Source organism: Perissodus microlepis, chromosome 18, assembly GCF_051167445.1.
Source record: "Perissodus microlepis isolate ML-2025 ecotype Zambia chromosome 18, ASM5116744v1, whole genome shotgun sequence".
In the NCBI taxonomy this organism is placed as follows: domain Eukaryota; kingdom Metazoa; phylum Chordata; class Actinopteri; order Cichliformes; family Cichlidae; genus Perissodus; species Perissodus microlepis.
In genome coordinates, this window is record NC_140478.1 from 11,182,751 (window position 1) to 11,206,100 (window position 23,350).

The following is a 23,350-nucleotide window of genomic DNA, read 5'->3' on the forward strand; positions in this document are numbered from 1 at the left end:
AGAGAAAGTATATACAGTGGTCCCTCATTTATTGCAGCAGGGGTTCTCAGAATAACTAGCCCCTGGTCACGCACTTTATACACTGTTTTCCCCCACACACATGAACATTGGTCACAGTTCTCACAATTGATTCTCAAAGTGCAAACCTTTGTAGATTGCAAAACGTAAAAGTATTATTATGCCGCGGTTTGTCTTCATCTGCCTGCCACTTTCGTGCGCCTTTTTCCCTCGCGGTGCAGGTGTTTATTTCCGAATGAGGCTCGTAGTTATGGCTATTTTTGTGCTGTTTTTTCTATTGGACGTGATGGTTATCAAAACCAAACATGATAAATTTGGCAAGCGCAGGAGACACCACACGGAGGAGATTTGTCAATCAGGCTGCAGAATGCAATGCTGTACTGTGCAAAAAAAAAGAAAAGAAAAAGAAAATCAGCGAAAAAGCGAAGCAGTGACGGATGAACAGCGGGACCACTGTGTGCTGTTTATTAATAAACAAAATATATTCCTATATGACAACATGCATAAAAGCAGAACGGTATTTGTACGTCAGTGGGAAAATAGCGGTGGCTTGCTAGCTTTTGTGCGGCTTCCCCGGGTCAGCGAAAACTTTCAAAAGAGAAATGAATGAACTTACCAGGTTGCCCGATCTTTTTACATATCTTCCTCCAAGCTCGTCCTTTATATTCCTGTCTCGGTACAGAAAGCAGCTGGTGTTGTACAGCTCCGGGTTGTTTGCTACGGCGTTGATTAGCCTTCCCTCCATTGAAGTATGAAGGGCTTTGGCTGGATCTGCCCCTTTGACCTAGGTCAGAGCCACGTCACCAGGCTCCTGATTGGTTGTCGCGGCGCGATTTGACGCTGGAGTTCAGATTTTTCCAACTCGAGCGGTAGACGCGTAACACGCGTATGCACAAAATGCAACACAAAAACTCACGCGCGTGGTTTTTTCGCGAGTCAAACGCTCCAAACGCACTAGACTGACGCACGTTTCAGGCGTTTTGGCGACGCAAATCTGCTTCCGAATTTTCGCGGGAGCCGCAATCGCGGGTCATCGCGCTTTTCCATTGACTTTACATGTAAACCTGACGCTCTATTCGCGTCCATCGCGTTTGGTGTGAACACACCGTTATTGTCATATTCTCTGTTCAGCACTTCTCTGTCCTGTGGCAGCTCTCGTTCGGTTCACATTGATTCATTTCTTTTAGTTTTGTCGGCTGAATTATGAGTAAAGTTCATAAATACACCATTTTTCCAGATTCTTTGATAAACATGAGCTAAATGTAGCTAAATGTAGCTGAATGTAGTTACATTGTAGCCACATTTAGCTACAATATAGCTACATTGTGTAGCTAAATGTAGCTACATTGTGTAGCTAAATGTAGCTACATTGTGTAGCTAAATGTAGCTACATTGTGTAGCTACATTGTAGCTACATTGTGTAGCTACATTGTAGCTACATTGTAGCTAAATGTAGCTAAATGTGGCTACATTGTAGCTACATTGTGTAGCTACATTGTAGCTACATTGTAGCTAAATGTAGCTAAATGTGGCTACATTGTAGCTAAATGTGGCTACAATGTAACTACATTCAGCTACATTTAGCTACATTTAGCTCATGTTTATCAAAGAATCTGGAAAAATGGTGTATTTATGAACTTTACTCATAATTCAGCCGACAAAACTAAAAGAAATGAATCAATGTGAACCGAACGAGAGCTGCCACAGGACAGAGAAGTGCTGAACAGAGAATATGACAATAACGGTGTGTTCACACCGAACGCGATGGACGCGAATAGAGCGTCAGGTTTACATGTAAAGTCAATGGAAAAGCGCGATGACCCGCGATTGCGGCTCCCGCGAAAATTCAGAAGCAGATTTGCGTCGCTAAAACGCCAAAACGCCTGAAACGTGCGTCAGTCTAGTGCGTTTCAATTTTAATTGAAACAACAAGTTTGGCTTCCAGCGATGTAATTGAGATAAATTATTGATATATAACGGTGTGTTCACACCGAACGCGATGGACGCGAACAAAACGCCCCAAACACCCCTAATTTGACGCGTGCACATACGCGCCTCAACGCGTGTCCAAGAAAAATCCATAGCGCGTCAAAATATCATATTTTGACACTGCAAAATCGTTAAATCTTGCACAAAAATGATTGAAACTGTGTCCATTGTCTTTCCGTATAGACACAAACGTAGTGAATACAAACACCTACATTTCTTTCTGTTATTTAAATCTTATTATTTGAACAGTTCTCCCTTAGAAATAAAACAAAAAAACAAAAAAAAAAGTAGGGGGGAAATGTAAAAAAAAAAAAAAAAAAAAGACTGAAAAAAAATGTTTGATACTTAATAAAACTTTTATTACAATATATGTATCAAGAACAAAATCTGTCAGGTACAAACAGCACAAAGGAATGTCAGAACTCACATCTCGGCTGGTGAGGGGATCGTTGGCTACACTGACCTCATCAGGTCGCCTTTAAACTCTGCGGTCGCTAAAACCACAAAGCGTTCAGCAGTAGGGACAGGTAGAAGTTTCAACTTCTTAAATCTCACTGTACCAATAAACTCGCTCACTGCTCCTGTCACGTGACTTCACTTTACACCGAGGACGACACACGTGAAGGACTAAATGCATTTAGTTAAGTGAAAGCACCAAAGAGGCCTCGCGCCTCATTTGTCTGGCGTATGGGGAAGACTATAAAAGGTTATGGATCACAGTTTAATTCATATCAAAAGGAGCTTAACCACACTCGAAGGCAGTTGAACATACTGACACCGATCTGAGAAAAGCACAAATGGATGAAACACTGCCCTAAAATTTATCGTAATTTCTTTATGGGTTGAGAATCGCATGCACATGAGCGGGTTAACATCAATACTGAGCAGGACAGGCCCCATTTAATGGCAAGCATGTATGGTGAACTCATAAATTGTTAAATAATGTTTTCTCCTGACAGGAATAACATTGACACAGTCATGTAACAATGGAATAAAAGAGGTTTTTCAGCTACGTCTGCTACTACAGTTCTCTCTCTCAATGACACTCCTTCACAGAGCATGTGTTAGCATGTGCTCCGACAGACGCTTCAGCACTAAAGTCTTCGCATAGAAGCAGCAATACTTTGGTTTTCTGAACAGCAAACAAAAGGAAAAAAAATTAACTATCTCCCAATATAAAATATGCAAGCATTTTAAAATATTGGTCATATGACTTCATTTCAGTAAACGATTTCTTCTAAAGTGGTACAATTTTTAAAAAAAGAAAAAATGGAACCGTGTGTGAATATATAAATGTAACACTGTTGAATATACTTTACTGTATGCATTTAAAAAAAAAGACTCCAGATCCCATGTGGAGCTGAAATTACAAAAATAATAATAATAAAATAGTGGCAAGCAAGAGGTGTCATGACCAGGCAGCTTTACACCGTTTCCATCTCTCTGGTCAAACTCGAGCAGTGGCTCAAATACCTAATCCAGAAAAAAAAAGAAAAGTAAGAATATTAATATTTGGACATCTGAAGATAACCAAGTTCAGAAATCTAGCACGCTGTAAAATAACTGATGATGCGTTTGCAGCAGAATCGGCCTTGGGTCTCCCCACAGGTCTGCCTCTTACCATCAGTTTCACACATGTTGGCCTTCTCCCTCTCCGTCTCCTTGTTTCTGCATCTGGGCCTGCATCTTGGCAATCATCTCCTGCATTCGCCTCAGCTGAATGACACAGAACATCAAAAGGTGTGAGAATCAGGACACTCTCATGGCTGCGACTTTGAAGTGACATAAGGCATTTTGGGGGGGTTTTCTATAGAGTCTATCATATAATATTGTTTGTTGTTTCTGCAAGGTTGTCTACTTATTTGTTTTAAACTGGACCTTGGTGCACACCCTCACTCCATCCCCTGTCTGAAATATGCCGTTTCATCTCCTCTCCCTTTAAAACCTGCCTCCTTGTTTGCAACAGTCAACAAATCTTCTGACTGGCTGCCCGTCGCAAACACAAGCAATAAATGTGCCTTATCTTTATCTTGGCCCAAAAACTTTCTTTAGGAAACCTAAACAACACATTTCTTTGAAAACAACGCTTGTAGTCTAGTGTCTAAAATATCTCACCTCAGCCTCCTTCTCCTGCAGGATCATATCCTTGTCCATTTCCTCCGGCTCGGGTCCCTTTCTGCTTTACAGACACAACTATAGTTACTGCAATGCTGTGCGCTGCAAAGATCAATGACTTAATTATGCAGGACACAATTAAAAAGATAATCATTAAAGCAAATACACAACTGGAGAGGTTATAAATGCTCTTGTAGTGATTTTTGAAGCATGATTATTTAGTCAGCAGAGAAATTGTGTTTTCTCTGCATGAGAGAATGTTGCCATTTTAAGCAGCGTTAAGCAAACACGACAAAAGCCACACTGAGGAAGTAGAAAAGCGGGTCAGTGGGTTAGTTTTGTTTGCAGGGACAAGGTTTCTCAGAGAAGAGTTGACAGCTACAACAAATAACTACACAGAGGTGAAAGCATGAAGATTCAAGAGAGAAGCAGTGGGTGCAAAGGTCAGGGGAAGAGCAGGACCTCCCCCAAACTAAGAAAATCCAAAAATAAAACAGTACCTCCATCAGTCCACTCACTGGGAATAAGGCAATTCAACACCAAACACCATCTTTGGACAGATGGCACGGCAAATATGAAGACAGTAAAACCACTCCCTTATTCTGTGTTGCCTTTAGAAGAAAGTCTAAAAGCAGTCCTTTGGGTCTACATTAGGGGTTAAATAATGAGCTACCAACACTATGTTAAATGCTATACACACACAGTAATCTTGTTTCTAACCTGCATAGATTTGCTACACACAAGATAAAACAACCCACTAAAGCAAACAGCACTAAATTCACCTCCAACTACCTCTGCTACAGTCTATTACAGTTCACATGCAAAAATCACGGGTTAGAGCTACTGTACTACAGAACTGATACTGGAAAAAAGGAAATGAATGACCGGACTACCCAATGAACAGGAATAACTCTTTATTTTTCCTTTTCTGGTTGGTTTAGCTGGGTTTTGTTAAGTTTCACCTCGTGTGTGTGTGTTTTTTCCACAATACTTTACTGGATGTAAATGTACACACAGCTCAGAGATTTGCTGTTTGAGGAGGGGGAGGTGCAGAAAAGCAAGCAGACAGGGAAGTACGTACGCAGGAGACATAGGCAGAATGTAACCATGGGAGGACAACCTGCCACCCCGTTTGAGGCGCTCCGAACGGAAGTTCTCATAGTGCAGGTCCTGGGTTACTTCCTGGAGATCCTGCATGTGGGTTCTGTGGGATTGAGGAAAAGTCAAACAATAAACAGATTTGCAGAGAGCTCAGGCACCGCCATACTCCCTCCACAGGCAGGCGGAGGCCGTCTGGTTACAGCAGTTTCAAAATGAGACTACTTTATGTACACAGTTTTGTCAACTCACAAACTTCAACACTCACATCAGCATGATCCGCAGTTTGAGGAAATCATTGTGCTCCGGGTTCTCCACCTCCACCACTCCCCAAGGGTACAGACGACCTCTGACCTTTTTCCCTTTGGCCTCAATCTGCTGGTTGGAACCTACCACTGCAAATGGGATGCTAGCCTGGAGAAGAGGAGCAGTAGCTCATATTTGTGCTGTCATGTTTCAACCACACACCATGCATAATTATGATACTTAAAACCAATCCCTAAATTGATAGTTGGAAGTTTAACAAAAGCAGAGCTGTCCCAAACGAGTACCAAAGCTTCTAAAGTGAATAATCAAAGCTTCACAAGATGACCAGGAGAGTAGGATTGGGTTGTCTACCACCTCACCCTAACTAACCAACCAACTAAACCAGCAAATCCTGCATTTATGACATATAAACTTACTGTTTTTACAAAAAATTTATATTTGTTGGAAAGGGCTGCCTGATGGCTTTCCTCTTTGCTTTTGTGGTCTGCACCGGGTAACACACTGAACCTTGACCCAGTGTTTATTTTGATGCATTTGTTTGTAAGCACACGTGCCATCTCACAAGTTGATTCACAGAAAACACTGAGATAGAAACCGTGTTTTGCTATGTGTTTTGTTCAAATCTCCCATCGCTATTTGTGTAGGAAGAAGACAGAAAGAAACCTTTTTTCAAGGTTGAAATTGTGCACAGATAATGAAGTCAGTACCTTGAGGATCCTCGTCTGCTCTTTGAAATCTTCATCTTCATCTGACTCAGCATCGGGAAGATGGTAGATCTTGATGCCATGCTCGTCGATCTCGTCGAGAATCTTGATAACACGAGAGTGTAAAACAACAGTTATTGGCAGTTATGTTAAACTGATGATGATCTTCTGCTTTCTTTTGATTCCAGACACGAGATAACAATCCTCAGAATCATTTCTCAGGATCTGCTGATACAGTAGTACCTGCAATATTCTGATGCACCCGATGGATAAAGCAGTGAGTATGATAACATGATACTGTAACTACTCTTCAAGTCAGGAAATGGAAAAAGTCCCCGAACAATGGGTAACTCTGGTGTCCTCACCCTGCGCTTGAGCCTCTCCCTCTCTCTGAGGGTGAGTGTGTCGGCCTTAGCGATGACAGGAACCACATTGACCTTGTTGTGAATGGCCTTCATGAACTGGACGTCAAGTGGTTTCAGGCTGGGAGGGAAAGGAAACAGAGGGTCAACGAGAGACAAAGAATCTGCGTGAACAGAGGACCTTCACTGTAATGACTTAGGCCTATACAGTATTTGTGCAAGTGGGCATAGCAGGACGCACCCGTGGCCAAGTGGGGAGATGAAATAGAAGCAGCAGTGAACTCTATTGTCAACAATGTGTCTACGATTTAGGCCGCTCTCGTCGTGGAGGTAGCGCTCAAACTGGTCATCAATGTAGCTGATAATGGTGCTGAAACTGGATGGACAAAAAAAGAAAAAGTTAGAAATTATACTGAACAAAAGCAACCACAAAGCCTGGCTAATAATAGATTCTCCCCCTCCCCCTTCTCCCCTATCCTTAAGTGTTATTTTGAGCCATCCAACGTTAGTGGGTCATCACCACTCACAGATCACAAGAATAAGATAGCAATTCAAATCCAAAAATACCTCATCTAGTCATCAGCCTCCACCCTACAATGATTTCTCACCAGTCTTGGCTGTTGATGGCGTCTCCGTATCCTGGTGTATCAACCACAGTGAGGCGGAGCTTCACTCCTCGCTCCTCGATTTCTACAGTGGATGCCTCAATCTGAACTGTCCTTTCTATTTTTTCTATAAGGAGGAAAGATCAAATGCAGGTTTCTCAAACTGCTTCACAAAAAATGAATCATCTGTGTTTTCAGCGTGTAAATGTGTGTGTGTTTTACCTGCTGCTCCAGGAATGACTCTCTCAGGGTACAGGTCAGTGAGGAAGAGGCTGTTGATCAAGGTGGATTTTCCAAGTCCAGATTCACCTTTAGATAACAGAAAGGTAAAGTTGTCACAAGTAAATGAGGGCTGCATAATGGTTAAATGGTTAATGGCCTGTATTTGTATAGCGCTTTACTAGTCCCTAAGGACCCCAAAGCGCTTTACACAACCAGTCATCCACCCATTCACACACACATTCACACACTGGTGATGGCAAGCTACATTGTAGCCACAGCCACCCTGGGACGCACTGACAGAGGCGAGGCTGCCGGACACTGGCGCCACCGGCCCTCTGACCACCCGTAATTATTAGCATTAACACAATGCTAATAATTACAAATGCACAGTCAGGCTCTGGTTAGTGCAAGGGCTCTTCTACTGCAGAGCTCAGTTTCAACCAAAAGAACGAAGACGTCCTCAGTGCACCGCAGGAAACGCAGTGTGTAACACACACTGCATCTCACACAAGAAAATACACATCAACCAAACTCTAAATCTGACTTCAGCATTAATCTTTCCCCAGCCGTCAGGTGGCTGAAACCTTGTCAGAAGCTGGGAAGGATACGAGTTTGTTCATGAGTTAAGGGTAAGAACCTTAATTTGACCAGAGAGGTTACACAAAAGAGACCTGACATTCAAAAGCCAAATAGAAATCTACAGAATTCCAAATTTAGCAGGTTAAACAGGAAACATAACACCAATTGTGTGGTGAAATTTCCTTTTTTCCATTTTCTTTATGACTTTTCAAATTCAGGGTCAGGTGGAAGCTGGAGCCTATCCCAGCTGTTATGGGGAACAGGCAAGGTATACCCTGGACAGGTATCCAGTCTATCACAGGGGAAAGGACTGATGTGATTCTAAAACTATATTACTCCAGCTCTTTAATAAAATAAACAAAGGGTAAACAAACTGTATTTAATGAGAATGACGTTATTTGAATGCTTCAGTCGATATAATTTATGAATGAACTACACATCAGTATCAATGTCTTTACAGGACAAAATTTTAACCATGCATCCAAATACCAATAGTAGGTGTTCCTCAAGTGAAAGACAATAGTAACTCAGTCTGATAATCAGGCCAAGAAAAACTCCTGCACACCACACAAACATCTGATCTGATCTGCCGCATCGCTTCAGTCTAACACTCTGCCTGCTGTCTGGAAAAAAGATTCAAAGCAACCGTAAAGACAAGAAACTACTGTTTAGTTTCTTGGTTACATCCAGCTAAAAGCAGAAGTCGAGCACAGACACAGAGTCTTAAACAGCTGCTACTGCTGCTCCCGCCAGGCTGTGACAAAAGATTTACTGAGGTCTTCTTTAGTGGCAATTTGCCAGGAGGTCTTGTAAGGGAGCAAACTGACATATTTATTATGCACACTGCAAGTTCAAGTGCATGTGGGAAAGGAAGAGACTACAGAGATCAATGCTTTTAATTTTCATTGCAACATTATTATTTCTATACGTGGAGAAGAGCAGCATCTAGCCGCTCACCCAGGTAAACACTGATTTAATTTAATAACGGAGGGGTTAAACAGAGGGTATATTATTGCATTACAAGAACCAGCAGGCCTCGCTGTCCACTGTTTGAATGGGTCCCTGGAGGCACACAGGCTACATTCCTCTCTGGTTTATTTTAAAGAAGAAGGATGAGCAGTGTTGAGGGGAGCTTCGACCCTCCCCCATTCCCAGCAAGCACAGGGGTTCACCCAGTCACAGGAACCAGAGCAAGAGTTTACACTGCTGCCAACATCAGCTGAGCAGCTTTACTGATGACTATGTCTGCGCATAAAAAAAAACTTCATGCACAGTAAGACAGTCAAGTGCACGCCTACGAATTATAGAACACAAAACAACCGGTGTGCTCGCGACACACAAACGAAAAAAATCTACGGAAGTCAAAAAGAGCTCAGACTGCAAAAACTGCATATTGTTCAAGCGAGCATCCAAGATCCCAACATGAATTTAACCCAATAACATGAGCGAAAAAAGACAAAATACATTCCTCAAAGTGGCCGTGTTTACTCTAGCTTTAACATTCTTATCACTGAGATACATTATCATTTTCCAGACTAAATAAAAAACAGCGTCACGTCACAGCAAGAAGAAAAATGTGGTGGGAAAAGCATTAGCGCACTCACCTACAACCATAAGGGTGAACTCAAACCCCTTTTTTACAGATTTCCGATGAACCTGATTAGGCAGGTTGGCGAATCCAACATACCCCGGGGTCTCGGGGTTTGAGAACTGCCCCTGCTGTAGAGGAGAAAAGGGAGGAAAAATAAAAAGGAAGGAGTGTAAAATGATTATTACTTCCGATTAAACTGAGCAGGATAAATGTGAGGCGACAGCTAATTATATGCAGCGAGCTTAAATCACTGAGCAGGCTTGAGTGTGACAGGGTTATTTAAGAGGCTATTTCCAAAAGACCTCGCACCACCCCATTCATCCAGCATTTTCTACACGCAGCTCATTAAAAGGAAGCCATTTACCAATCCCTGCAGCTAGCCAGGCTGTATACCATAAAATTCAAATGTAATACAAAGCAGCACCTTCTTTATTCAGTTTATAAGGTGGACAAAGCCTCCATTCCTTGTCCTTTCAGGAAGAAGGTCAAGATGATTGAGCTTGATAAGCAGTGTGTTTTTACACTGCCCTTAGCCCTTTCAGTACAAAGAAAACTGCATGAGTGAGTCATGAGGATAATGAGCAGCACGCAGACAATGTACCCATTAACAAGACGGTAATATCAATGCCTAAACACAAGAAGTTTCAACTCAGTGGGCATATTGTGTTTCCTTTTCACTACCATTAAAGCTACTGCAATGGAGTAGGCAGTCACTGAAGTACAGGCAGGAATCTAGTATTACAGCATGCCTATTGGTTCAGATAGAAAAACTGGTTGGTTTGTTTGTTTGATATGATTTACCTTCATTTTGTCAGCTTGAGACATGTTTTCCTCCTTGTTTAGGCTGAAAGAGAAGACAAAAACAGAGAGATATAAACCAACCAACACAAAAAATCTTTTCTCACCCTTCTTCTAAAATGGGGGTTGGACTCATGCAGTCACATACTCAGAGGCATCAGAGTATGAGAGACAGGAAGTCTGTTTTTTGCTCGGAGTGGCTTGTGAGAGTGATGTGTCTCACCACAGAAAAAACTGCTTTCCTGCTCTAGGTGTCTGCATTACAGCTGCATCCCACTACAGCTCTATGATCTGAGGGAAGAGATGAAGCTTAAGCCTTCAAACCCAACCTTTCTGTAATTACCATCATATCGGTCTCTTTTGCTAGTTGTGTTGTAGGCTGTTGTATCTTATTCGAAACCCCCTGAATGAACTGAAACTGTGAGAAACACACCCACAGTACGAGGGAGAAGACGTTTTCTCTGCATATAACCGAGCATTTCTTTTCCGGTTAATTAACTAAATATGTTTCCGAGGTAGTTTAGTTGAGTTAGCATTACAAGTCAGCTGATTTTCAGATTTTCTAAATGTGACTGATATTACTTAATAAACCAGCTTCGGGTATTTTAAAATTTTGCTATAGCGGTAACAAACCTCCGGGTTATCAACGGTCAATTGAACGCTGTTTAACAAGCTAGCAGCCCGAGCTAGCAGCTCAGTACACTGTTAAGCTAAGCTTTAATTACTATTAACTAGCCGGGCAGGAAATCAAACAAGCTAATGTTAGCATCGTCGTTTTAACAGCGACGGCGCCGACACACTCGGTGATAAATAACTGGTTAAATGCTGAAAAGTACACGGTTACCTTGCAGAATAGATGGAAGTACAGGGAGCGATGAGCAGCAGACTTGGCGGACACCTCAAATTCTTCAGATTCCGCTGCAGCAGCTTCCTTTAGCACACAGACCACAATGCACTGGGCGAGAGGAGCGCAGCAGGCTCAGCCCTCAGCCGAGCCACTGAAACTGCTAACTAACTAAAACTGGGTGCCAAAAAGGTAAATCAAATAAAAACTAGACTTTAGAAAATATAGATAAATAAAAATAATAAAAACAGAGAGGAAGATTATTTTGTGTTTGTCAATATAGTTAAGTCATTGCTGCAGATGTTCAGTAAGAATAGGTTAATAAAAGACTTAGCTGTAATACCTGATCTAAAAAATTTTAATTTTGCCCTTGAAAAATGTCCTCTATGATATAATAACAGGATTAAACTAACATTCGTATCAATGAAAAGTAAGGTGAATGTTTAACATGTTCAGACTTATAGAAACTAAACTGGAAAAAACAAACAGATTCTAACGAAAACTTAATTGAACCGAAAACACTGAAGCCTGAAACTGACAAAAAAAGAAAAAAAAGACTTTGCCCCTGTGAGTCAGCAGGAGCCTGTGTCATGTACAAGATCGGCCATTAGAAGTGCATTATAAAAGATAAAAGCCCATCAGACAGAGCATGGGGGTTATTAACAGGCTAGACTCCCAAAGGGGATATAATAAGTAGGAGCTACCCTGAATTATTAATATAGTCCAGTCTGTGATGCAGCTCAGATTGAGCCTTTATGGGAAGTTCAACATAGGGAAGTCTTTTTCTTCTTCCACCTGCACATATTGGGTGTCACCACAGCTGATCATCTGCCTCCAGCTCACCCTATCTCTAGACTTCACTTATGTCACACCAATGTCTGCAGGTCCTCCTTCACTACACTCATGAACTGAGGCCTTTTGTCCGCTATACCTACTATTCCTCCTCTCCACTTGTCCAAACCATCCAAAGTTAACAAAGCCAACATAAATAAATTATAAAATATTTTACATTTTGTGAAACATCTACAATTTCATTAGCTGAGGTTTCATGAAGGTGGAAGATCTTGTGAGAGACAGGCTTTGTAGCAAGATATATTTTTGTGATGTTTTCAGATATTTATTCTTTCACACTCTAGTTCTCCCTTAATGGGGAGCAGCTTCAAGGAATTAGCATAACTTCTAGTTATTCCCACCGATGTTAATAATGGAATTAATATGCCGCTATTGTCTGCCCATCTCCTTATCTCAGTTATGTTACCTAACAGCAGACCCTCTAGACTGAGGAGACTGGGTAATGTAGGTTATATTGAAGATAGGGGTGTAAACTGAGAAACATTTCCATGTGTCAGCCTGTTTCAGATACTTGTCATTGCTGGTATGTTTTCCTCAATGATGCCAAACTAATGCAATGCAGCTGTTGCACAACTGAGTCAGAAACTCCTGTTATTAGATAGTGTTGAGGGAGATCATGTTAAACAATGCTGATTGTCCTTGTAAGGGAATCAGTAAATAATGTAAGTTATAAGCAGACTTGATATGGCACTAGAATCTATTACTCATTAATACCAGTCCCTGCTTGCAGAGCTGTCTGAATAACACTGGAATGTAGCTTAAAAATGTAAACAATCACAGTCAGGCTGGGGCAATCCTGATTTTTTTCTTCTGAACAAAATGGCTTTCACATAACTAACTGTTGTCTGATTTGGGGCGACCATGGCTCAGGGGGTTGGGAAGTGTATCTGTAACCGGAAGGTCACCGGTTCAATCCCCGGGCTCTCTGTCCTGGTCGTTGTGTCCTTGGGCAAGACACTTTACCCTACCGCCTACTGGTGTTGGCCAGAGGGGCCGATGGCGCGATATGGCAGCCTCGCTTCTGTCAGTCTGCAGCTGTGGCTACAACTGTAGCTGCCTCCACCAGTGTGTGAATGCGAGAGTGAATGAATAGTGGCATTGTAAAGCGCTTTGGGTGCCTTGAAAAGCGCTATATAAATCCAATCCATTATTATTATTATTATTTATCTATCTGAGTTGTCTAACTTCTCTATCTACGGTTACAGGCTGAGAGGATCTGATAGCACTTTGGGTGTTTGGGTAAAGCCTGGGTGCACTCTCAGGGGGAAGACATATCTCAGGGGGAAGGGTCACATTTCTATACCGATGATTCCTAAACTGTTCCTATTGTTACGGCCGAGAGGGCCAGGCTGTGGGTGTGGACTCAAATGCAGACACAGAGGGAGGCAAAACGGACGTGAACACAGTGCTTTAATTACAGAGCCTAGTGGACTTACAGAGCAGGAAACTAAGAATGCTATAAACTATGAATGCTATGAACTATGGAAGCTATGAACAGAGAACTGTGAGGCAAAACTGTGAACATGAAACTCTGAGTGCTAGATTTCACGGATGGATCCGGGGAAATGGGAAAAGGGGGCAGCGGCTTGGATGGAGGTGCGCAGTCAGCGTTGCAGGTTTAAAGTGTCATGCGAGGAGGGGGTGTCCAGGGGGTTCCGGGTGAGGAGTGTCCAGAGAGGATCCAGGATATGCTTGGAGTGAGGGGCTTGGCAGGGAGGCAGGCAGGTGTAGTCCGACGATGGAAAGGAAGCAACCAGATGACAGAACCAGCGTCCAGGCGGAGATGTAAGTAGTCTAGGTTGGGAATCGCGACTGCCAGGTGGGTCCTGTGACAAAGAAAACACGGTGAGGAGAAAAGCAGTAGTTAAGGGTTCACACAAGGGCTTGGCGGCCTAGCACTAACATGGGTTAGCAGAAGATCTGCCAGAGGTCTGTTGTGAATGCTGGTCTTATATGCTGGTGACTTGATTGGAACAAGGTGTGGAAGCTGATTGGAGTCTCTGCCTGAAGGTGGAGCCCAGCGGAGTGGAAAAACCCCGTACTCACCCGGACCATGACACCTATAAACAGTGAAGCACACCGATCATAGGTTCAAGAGGAAAACATCGCTGATTATCTTGTGTCAGTTTGCTTTAAAAGGCGGCTTCTCACTAGTCACAACATAAAGTCTTTGCAGCACATGTAAGGCTATCATGAAATATGCGAGAATCATATCCTGCATATCCTGCTTACAAATGGGGATTTGTTACATTTTTTTGACAGAATTTTACAGCCTGATGCAGTTACACACTGATATCTTTAATGGATGACTCAATATTACATCTCATTTATGGAACCTTTGAGAAAAAGAAAAAAGAGAGATCATGATTTGATGAAAATGATGTGATAGCTCTAATTGCACATTTCTGCAAATGTCCAGGATCATGTCAAAGTCATATTGCCCATTCCAGCACACAGCTACAGCTACACCAGTTCATGTTAAATGTAGAATAAAAATGCACTGATGGCTTCCATAATGAAGTTCAATTAAGTCATACCTAATCAATGATGTGTCAAATCCAATTAATTATGACTTTGGTAGCTGGACATCAAATGCTTGTGGGTCACCGAGCTAAAGTAACGTTACCTAACAGGAACTAGTTCTTACATGAATGTTAAGCAAAGGTTACATGTTATATGCTAGATAGTGAATTTATAGAACGTTTGGTAAAAACCAAGTTTCAAGTTTATAAATTATACTTCTTCCGTCTTTCACATGCGGCTCGTTGGTCTAGGGGTATGATTCTCGCTTTGGGTGCGAGAGGTCCCGGGTTCAAATCCCGGACGAGCCCACTGTTTTTGTGCCGTAAATCACAATTATTTTTGACGCACCATTCCACAGTTTCTTACAGACGTGTATTACGTTTAACTTTTGGTTTTTAATAATGTTCTAAAGTAACTGATATTAGTAATAAGGCTTTTTCTCAAAAGACTTGGGCTATGTGTGTGTACGTTCCTGAGTCTCCTATCACTCAGCGATATACTGATCTCTTGTGGATTACTGCGAGTACTGCAGGTAGGTGTGCCGAATACTGTTTTTGAAAACATTTCTCAAACATCATTTAGAAAATTTAATGTCATGAATACACATTTGAACCAAATTTAGATAAAACATATTTTAAATGCCTTCCTGGTTAAAATAAATAAATAAATAAAGGTAGTTTCGAAAACATTCATGTGGATTGAAGGCTGTCTTTCTGTCTTCAGCCAGTAGTAGCTTATCAAACCTTACATCTTGCCAACACCTCTGCTCTCCCCGTTTTAATGTAATCCAAGAAAGCCACTCCTCTGCTTAGGCTGAGTCCAGAAGACATCTTGGGAAATACCAGCCTGTTTCCCTTTCTGTAACAGCACTCACATCATCGCTACAGAAACTACACTATTTCCATTATTTCTATAAGCTCCTTAGTGGCAGCTCAGTCTGTCATATGTATTGGCTTCATAAGATGAGGCGTCTTATGAAGTTTTTAAAAAAATATATTGCATGTGCTTGTTTCCTCGACTCGACAACATGGCAAAAAGCTAAAGTTCTGCTTTGGATAAGAATAAAAGTTCCTGTGAGAGATTGCAAACAAGAGAGATCCATGTAAAGAGCCACAACTTCTCTTTTCTCAGCATCATGTTTTTTCAGTGGAAAACAAACTTCATAGCAGAATCTGAGACAAACAGGGAAACAAATTCTTCACTGGTTTTTGGTCACATTTACAGTAGCAGATATGTAGATATTTTACAGATGTTTAACATTTTCTGTCAACAATATTAACCCAGGCAAGCACTCCTCTCCTCTCTCCACCGTCGCCACAGCCCTTTAACCAGAGTGTTATTTAAAGTAAGCAGCTGCCTGCTTAGCCGGCACCTTTCACTTTTCAAGCAGCACTTAATTTACTGGAGGACATTTTAAATCTCTTGCCTCCATGGCACTGAGTCGCTGACAAATGCCTGGTTGCAAATGTATCTCATTGACTGCTGACTCGGTTGTATTACAAGCTGGCTGATAGGAGCTGCCACAGTAATGTGGCCTTCAGGTTTATCCTCAGATGTTGGAGGAAGTGTATTAATTTGGTTTAGATGGGGCCTTATGAGAGCGTACTGGCAGGCAGACACGAGCCAATCCCCCACCCCCCTCTCCGTCGACCTCGGATTGAAGCTATCTGCCACAGAGCCAAAGCATATTCTACCATCAATGTGTCAGGGGAAAGCTATTAAAACCGCTTTACTTTTCCTAAGTATCATGAGAATAAGCACAAGATTTAGTGAAATCCTCCCTGGAGCACTGAAAATCTTGGGGATTTTCCCGCTGAAACGTTTCCTAATGGGCCACTCAGAAGTGTCAGAAACTCTTGTTAGACTTGAATGTTTCGGGATTTCAGTGTATTTATTTGCAGCTGAAATGACAAATTTTTAAGTCTGAGCGCGTCAGAGCTTTCCACATCATCAGATGGAAACAAATTCACCAGCAGAAAAAAAAACAGAACCTTAGATAAACTCAGCTTACCTTTTCTCAAACACCATCAGTGCACACTCAGATCACGCACACTGATGTGCAGCAAAGCACGGCAGATCAGTGTGGTAAAGCACCCGAGCAGTTTCTCCATATGATGATCTTTATCTGCTTCTTCGACCCTTCACTGAGACCTTAAAAATAAATAAGTAAACAGGGGACTTTTTTGTCAATAAATCAGTAATTTTCCCACTCTTCTCTGCTGAGTTTGTTCGTTGATAGAAGTGATGACTGAGATTACAAGCTCAGCATTTTGATTTATTATGCAAACTTTCCCCATTTTTATACTGGCGTACAACCAAGAATTTCATTTTGACCATCAATTAAACTGCTAATGTATTTTTGAGTTTATTCATTGTTTGGTCTATAGAAAAGAGAAAAGTTCATGACAGGTTTATTTGATTTGTTTTGCAGTCTGAATCCATTTGATGCCACGATTACTGTATCTTGGGCATAAAGTAGAATATCTGTGGTAGATGTTCATAAATATTAAGATATTGATCCAAGATTTATTTTGGTTTTGAAATAGTTATTACATCAAAGTGGAGTGCTGTAATTCCACCATGTTAGGCAGAAATAATTATTTCCACTACTGAAATGACACCATTGCTCATTACTTCTCATGCATAAACTCTTTAGGCTGCATTAGTATTAACAGCATTGGTAAATCACTTTAAGATGTCTTCTTATCTGTTTACAGTGAACATAACATTACATTAGACAGACCCATCTATACTGACACAATGATACACATTAACCCAGCAACCCACTGCACTTATGGTGTCTCAGCTTTCATTACATTAATGTATTTTTAAAAAAAATCACAGGCTGAGGAACTGACCTGTAAATCAATTCAACAAACAGAGAACAATGGTACTTCCCTGGTGCATGCACTTAGAAAGCTACAACATTAACTGACAAAAAATCGATTAAAATTGTTCATCAGCAAAAAAAAAAAAAAAAAAAAAAAAAAAAGAGAGAGAGAAAGGGTAGAAATGTCACTGAAACTCAAACTATTTAAGTAATTAGGTCGGGGGTGGGGAGTTCACACAGCTTAATCTATTTAATTCATTTGTGGATTTGGGCTGAGAGTCCTGAAAAACATACATCTGCCCAAATGCATGTACTAGTCACTTTACTGGCTACACTAGTACTAGGCTGGACTGCACATCCATGACATTAATCTCCTTTTCTACCAAACCCCAAAGGAGATGTGGTGACTGTGGAGGACATTTAAGTGCAGTGAACTCGCTGTCTTGTTCAAGAAGCCAGACTGAGATGATTTGAACTTTGTGACATGGTGCACTGATAGAAGGAGCCATCAGAAAATGGTTACACAGTGGTCATAAAAGAATGGACATGGTCAACAGCAATACTTAGGTAGGCTGTGGCGTTTTAACAATACTCTGTTTGTACTACAGGAAGCCAAAATGTGCCAAGAAAACATTCCCCGCACCATTACACCACCACCAGCCTGAGCTGTTGATACTCCATGCATTCATGTTGTTTACACCAAATTATGACACTACCATCTGAATGTCATGGCAGAGATTGAGATTTAAATCACCTTTCTTCCACATTCTGATACTCAGTTTGAACTTTACCAGGTCATCTTGACAATGTCTACATGCCTAAATGCATCGAGGGGCTGCCGTCTGATTGGCTGATTGGAGGGGATGATGGATAAATTCAAGTAACAATGTTTCTCCCTTCATATTTTAGGCTCCTGTAACTACCTTTCATATCATTAAGAAAATGATCCCCAGCTCAACTTTTCATTTGCTCTCATGAGCTCAAAAGGAGCCGTTGTTTACACGTCACGAGCTTTACCCAGTCAGTAAAATCAGGCCGTGCTGTAGTTCCAAGCCTTGTCAGAGCAGCCCAAACTCTCCTATTAATAAGCCTTTACAGCAGCTTTGATCCACCTCCCAGCAGACAAGGTTGGGCAGATTGTAGTAAGGATTTTAAAGCCATTCATGCAATTTTCCAATAAACCCTTTTCCCCAAAGGAAAAATCACCAGAACATCCCAACAATGACTGTAAGAAGGTTCCTCTGAACCATGATTAAACAATTAAAACAGGCTGATTTTAGCCAACTGACTCCCAGTTAAAACAGTGAATTCGAAGTGGGGCCTTTATTTTAACAATGCACCGTGACGTGACCTATCCGGGATGTAATCTTCTCTTAGGGACAGCCTGGAGGAGCTTCTATTAAGCCCAACACAAACTATGCTGGAACATCAGTGAACAATATACCTGTCAAACCCATGAGTGTTTCATCTTTTTAAAAAGCTATTTCATAAGATTAAAGACTTATGTGATTACTAATCAGCTCTGCCAATAAATATGCAATCAATTAATGTGGTAAATAAGCAGGAAACTGCTCTTCCCTCAACATTAAGTTGACTTGATGGATTCTTTTCTTGTCAGACGCCAGCACACTCCCCGGCTCGAGTGCCTGGCCTGCCTCTCCATGTCGTCTTTCATTTCCTTTTCACCCCCAGGTCTTTTTGTACCTGTCAATTTCTTTCTACAGTGTGACTCCTTAATCCACCTGAGTGCATAGAGGACAGTTTTGACATAAGAAGAAAAGATAGACTCCTAAGGAGAGGACCGGTATCTTTAGAGCCTTGGGGATAACCGGATTACGACAGCCATTTTGTGCTGCTGGCAGTTTTTCTTATTACCCATTTCCCCCCCATCATCTCTCCAGAGTTGAAACACTGCCCTTTCTTAGAAGTCACTCCAAACACAGACACAATACACATTTTTCTTTTATTTATTTTTATTTCCCCCCCAACTAAAACAACAGAGAGAGCTTTCTGCAGGATAAAGAAAAAAGACATATACCAGTGACAAAGATAGTTTCCCCGCGCTGCCCTTTGTGCAGTCTACCTTGCACGTTGTTGTTCTCAAACAGTGGCAAACTCTCTAAAACATGGTCCCTCTGCAGAAGCAATAATTGTCTCTGTGTGGCAGCGGGTGCCTCCTGCGTGCGAGGCCCGTCTGAACCTACCGCACGGGAGATAACAGCACAGCTATGAGGAGACAGATCAGCTGTCTGACCCCTGCTGCCAATCACTTTATCCCTCCAGCCCGTCTGCTGCGAGGGAACCCACAGGGGAAAAAAACACTCCCCGAAAACGTCTTATCATCTCCACCACTGACGCATTGTGCCCTACCGGATCTTTTATGTCCATTTATTTTGCCTTTGAAGATGCCTGCGGTGCCTGTGATTGTGGGAGGTAAATGAAATAAAGCCCCCCCTTCTAGCTGGTACCCTGATATCTGAATTCATCGCTGCAACTGAAACCTAAACCCTGAGCTTCAGCTGACCACCGCAGGTCTGCTCACAGACAAACACATCCTGCTTCTGTCGTGGGTATAATCCGTTTTGCAGAAGTCATTTTTGGGCCTGGAAACCCTGTTATATGTTGAGCCTCTACAGTACATGTATTCTATACATTAAACCATTAGTGTTACCTTTTATATTAGGCAATAATAAATTATATGCACATAAACTACATATAATTCATAGTTAAGTTGCTGCTCAGTTTCTAACAATGTCATTTCAATAACAGATGAGAAAGCTGAAGCATACATTTGATCAGATAAGGTATTAATGATAAAACCTGTAACAATCAATGGAGTCACCCAGGACCTGTGAATTACAGCTCTGATTAATATTGATCCCACAGAGTACGAAGGAGGGAGGGGTGAGCCACTCACGCACATATTGATATATAATAAACCTGCATTGTGTCATTGGACAGAATTCAAATGAGCGATGTAAAAAGTAAGAGTAAAAACTGATTTTGCGGCACATGTGGAAGCGAGTTTGGAGAGAACAGAGATCGGGCCACGGTGGGTGGCATCGCAAAGTGGGAAAACTGCAGGAAAAAGGGAGGGTGAGAGTTTGGGAGTGTTTTGTTAAGATCGGACTGAGGTCTGAATCATTGTCAGTTTTACAACCATGGCATGCAAAAGTAAGATTTTGAGGCAAAGACCCTTGCTGACAAGTTTCTTTCTAAAGACAGTCAGCCAAGCTGAATATGGGAAAATCTTTAAGGCATACTAATGAAATAGCACTTATTTTTCTCGAGTCATCTCAGGCTATTCATCACCTGTTTGGAAATGTACTAGTACTTCCTCACTAAAGCCAGTGGAAGCGTTTTAAAGGTGTCAGCTTATTATGCAAGGGCTTGTTGGGGTTTGGCCCACCAGCCAAGACCTGCAGGCATTCCCATTTAATTTAGTTTAACGCAGGGCCATATTTCAAGAGCAGTGTCATCCGTGTTGGAGGGGAATCTGGAAGTTTTTGCAGTTTGAGGGGAATTAACTAGTTGCAGTTGGATTTTTTGGGCTGATTACATTGGTTTTAGACACTGTGTTTTTTCCACCATGCATTTAAAAACAATAGGAGCTGGTTCAACGTGGATTAACAAAAGAGGTATGCAAGAATACTTTGAATGGACAGCACAAAATTTAGAACAGAACTGAGAGTAGAAAAAGAAAACACTGTAGCCATTTCACAGAATTTACATGGATGCTCGGCCAAGAACAACTGTGGTGCTAACTGTGGCACAGTTTCAGAAAACCTGTCAAAATAAAATAAAATAAAATAAAATAAAATAAAATAAAATAAAATAAAATAAAATAAAATAAAATAAAATAAAATAAAAATAGGATAAGGGTAGCTGACTTCCTTTGAAATGAGGATTATTATTGTGCAAATGAGGCATTCAGGGCCACAAGCAGCCGCACCTTTCAACCCCCTCATACAAATCCTTTTAGCTTCTAGTTTTCTGCAGTCCAGCTTCTTCGCTGGTTTTCATCCCTGCTTCTCTCAGTTGAGATTTGAAGAGACTAAAAACTGTTGGAGAGCGAGAAGAGGGGGTGCCCCTCAAATGTTGTAGGCCTTTACAGTCAGTTTTTTTGTGAGAGGATTACAGTGCGCTCTCTCATTCCCATTGGCTTGGCTCGCCGTGACAGTGGTGTGATGATGAGGAGGATGACATGCCCAGCATCTTCCATAACAAGCTTCCTCTTGGTTCCATTCATACGCCCAGGCTTTTGGCTTTATGTAGTTTTCAGCTCCACTTTGTGTAAACGCTTCAGTCAATTTGGACTTAGTGTTAGCTTAAAATATTTCTCTGGCTATTCCCGAGAGTTCTTCGCACTTTTCCATTTTACTCACTAGAGAAACATGAGCTTTTTGAAGGAGTAGGTGAATTTAAAGTGCGGTCAGTAGGTGTTTTAATTAATGCGTCTGTCCCTGCGATGGCAAAACCTTTAGATCACATCAAGAGACCTATGAACGCCTTCATGGTTTGGTCCAGAGGTCAGAGGAGGAAGATGGCCCGGGAAAACCCGAAGATGCACAACTCTGAAATCAGCAAGAGACTCGGAGCGGAGTGGAAAATGCTCTCTGACTCTGAGAAGCGTCCCTACATCGACGAGGCCAAGAGACTGCGGGCTCAGCACATGAAGGAGCACCCGGATTACAAGTACAGACCCCGGCGCAAACCTAAGAGTCTCCTGAAGAGGGACCGGTTCGTTTTCCCGCTGCCGTCTTTACTCGGGGACGCAGCGGAACACTTGAAAGGATTTTCCATCGACTCTTTTCTCGTCCCCGGGGATAAAGCCAGAGCTCTCCTGGCTCCCGCCTCCGCTGCTTCCTCATTCTCTCTCCTGGAGCCGGTGGCACATTTCAGCACCGGAGCTGTCCAGCGGATGGCGGAGATACCGCACTCTCTGACCGCAGGCGCCGTGCCCTACAGCGCGCACACCTTTGGATACCAGACTGGAGGGTTTGGGGGTCTGCCCTGCCCCGCACAGCACACCCACACTCACCCATCGCCTTCCGGCCCGGGATACATGATGCCGTGTAACTGTGGCGCCTGGTCTGCAGCTAGTTTACAACCCCAGGTGGCATATATCCTCTTTCCTGGAGGGATGACCAAGAGCGGCATGGACTCGTACGCTTCACCCAGCTCCAGTGTGTGACAGACTGGATACACATAAAGACGCATGGGCAGGAGGGGGAAAGTTTGCGCACAGAAAGAAGAAGAGGTCGTTTAGAGACTCAGGCTTAGATGACCACATTTAAATATTAAAGTGTCAGCGCAGATATTTCAATCATGGATTGATTAAAAAAAAACTATAAAAGTCCCTGTATTACTCCTTATTCCATGTAAATAGAGTAAAAAAAGTATTTAGAGAAGGGGGAGGGTGGTGATGATGCTAATTTGTTACTCTTTTGTAAGAAAAATCGTTTCAGTTTAAATACAGTGGACATGCATAACATAGGACCAACATGCTGAAGTTATAGACTTGTCCCCTCCCCCCTTTCCAAAACAGTCAGGTTTTGTATTTTTCATTAGTTCTCACACTTGGACAGTTATTCCACAGAATATCTGCTTCATTAAGTGGGACTGTTTTTGTTTGATTGGTTGATTTGTACTCTGAATTGGGAAAAATAAATGTTTTCAGAGGGACTGCCTATATATGTATGTTTAGAACTGCATTAAGACTGTGTTAAACCAGGTAAAGCAGTTGGTCAGTTTCTGTTCGATGAATAATATTAAGCAGAAGCTGGTAGTTGTAGTCACTGGGGGTGATCCACAACCCTGTTAATCATATTTTACATCACACATGAGCTGTAATAATTGCTTCACTGTTGCGATTGTGTTAAGCTCTAACCACCTATCTCCTGATAAGCTGTTTTACAGACTTACACTAAAGACAAACAGATACTAAAACATC

At 41.9% G+C, this 23,350-nt stretch overlaps 2 protein-coding genes and 1 non-coding gene across 4 annotated transcripts; 2 read left to right on the forward strand and 1 right to left on the reverse strand.

Annotated features, from left to right (window-relative positions):
- Positions 1 to 2,344: 2,344 nt before the first annotated feature.
- Positions 2,345 to 11,324, reverse strand: septin2 (septin 2). Of its 2 annotated transcripts, none has more exons than XM_084912801.1 (13): positions 11,193 to 11,324; positions 10,352 to 10,394; positions 9,564 to 9,678; positions 7,381 to 7,467; positions 7,162 to 7,285; positions 6,795 to 6,929; positions 6,557 to 6,674; positions 6,195 to 6,296; positions 5,489 to 5,634; positions 5,243 to 5,326; positions 4,123 to 4,183; positions 3,629 to 3,723; positions 2,345 to 3,480 (listed from the first exon to the last, which is right to left on the reverse strand). In XM_084912801.1, exons 2-12 carry the CDS (start codon positions 10,373 to 10,375, stop codon positions 3,637 to 3,639), a joined length of 1,083 nt encoding a protein of 360 aa, XP_084768927.1. In that variant the 5' UTR covers positions 10,376 to 10,394; positions 11,193 to 11,324; the 3' UTR covers positions 2,345 to 3,480; positions 3,629 to 3,636. The 2 variants fall into 2 exon arrangements, with proteins under 2 accessions (XP_084768927.1, XP_084768926.1); XM_084912800.1 differs by having other exon boundaries at positions 5,204 to 5,326.
- A 3,479-nt stretch (positions 11,325 to 14,803) lies between these two features.
- Positions 14,804 to 14,875, forward strand: trnap-ugg (transfer RNA proline (anticodon UGG)). The gene has a single exon. It is a non-coding gene; the product is annotated as a tRNA-Pro (tRNA).
- Positions 14,876 to 21,625: 6,750 nt separating this feature from the next.
- On the forward strand, positions 21,626 to 23,082 carry LOC146367365 (transcription factor Sox-14-like). The gene has a single exon (XM_084913466.1). It carries the CDS (start codon positions 21,866 to 21,868, stop codon positions 22,589 to 22,591), a length of 726 nt encoding a protein of 241 aa, XP_084769592.1. The 5' UTR covers positions 21,626 to 21,865; the 3' UTR covers positions 22,592 to 23,082.
- Positions 23,083 to 23,350: the final 268 nt, after the last annotated feature.

Excerpts from the sequence above, each read along its gene's own strand:
- septin2 (XM_084912800.1), bottom strand. The coding sequence starts at position 10,375 with ATGTCTCAAGCTGACAAAATGAAG. Across the intron at positions 6,930-7,161 it reads GCCATCAACAGCCAAGACTG|TTTCAGCACCATTATCAGCT; the intron begins GTGAGAAATCAT and ends TTGTCCATCCAG. Across the intron at positions 5,635-6,194 it reads AGCAGACGAGGATCCTCAAG|GCTAGCATCCCATTTGCAGT; the intron begins GTACTGACTTCA and ends CCTCTTCTCCAG.
- LOC146367365 (XM_084913466.1), top strand. The coding sequence starts at position 21,866 with ATGGCAAAACCTTTAGATCACATCAAGAGACCTATGAACGCCTTCATG.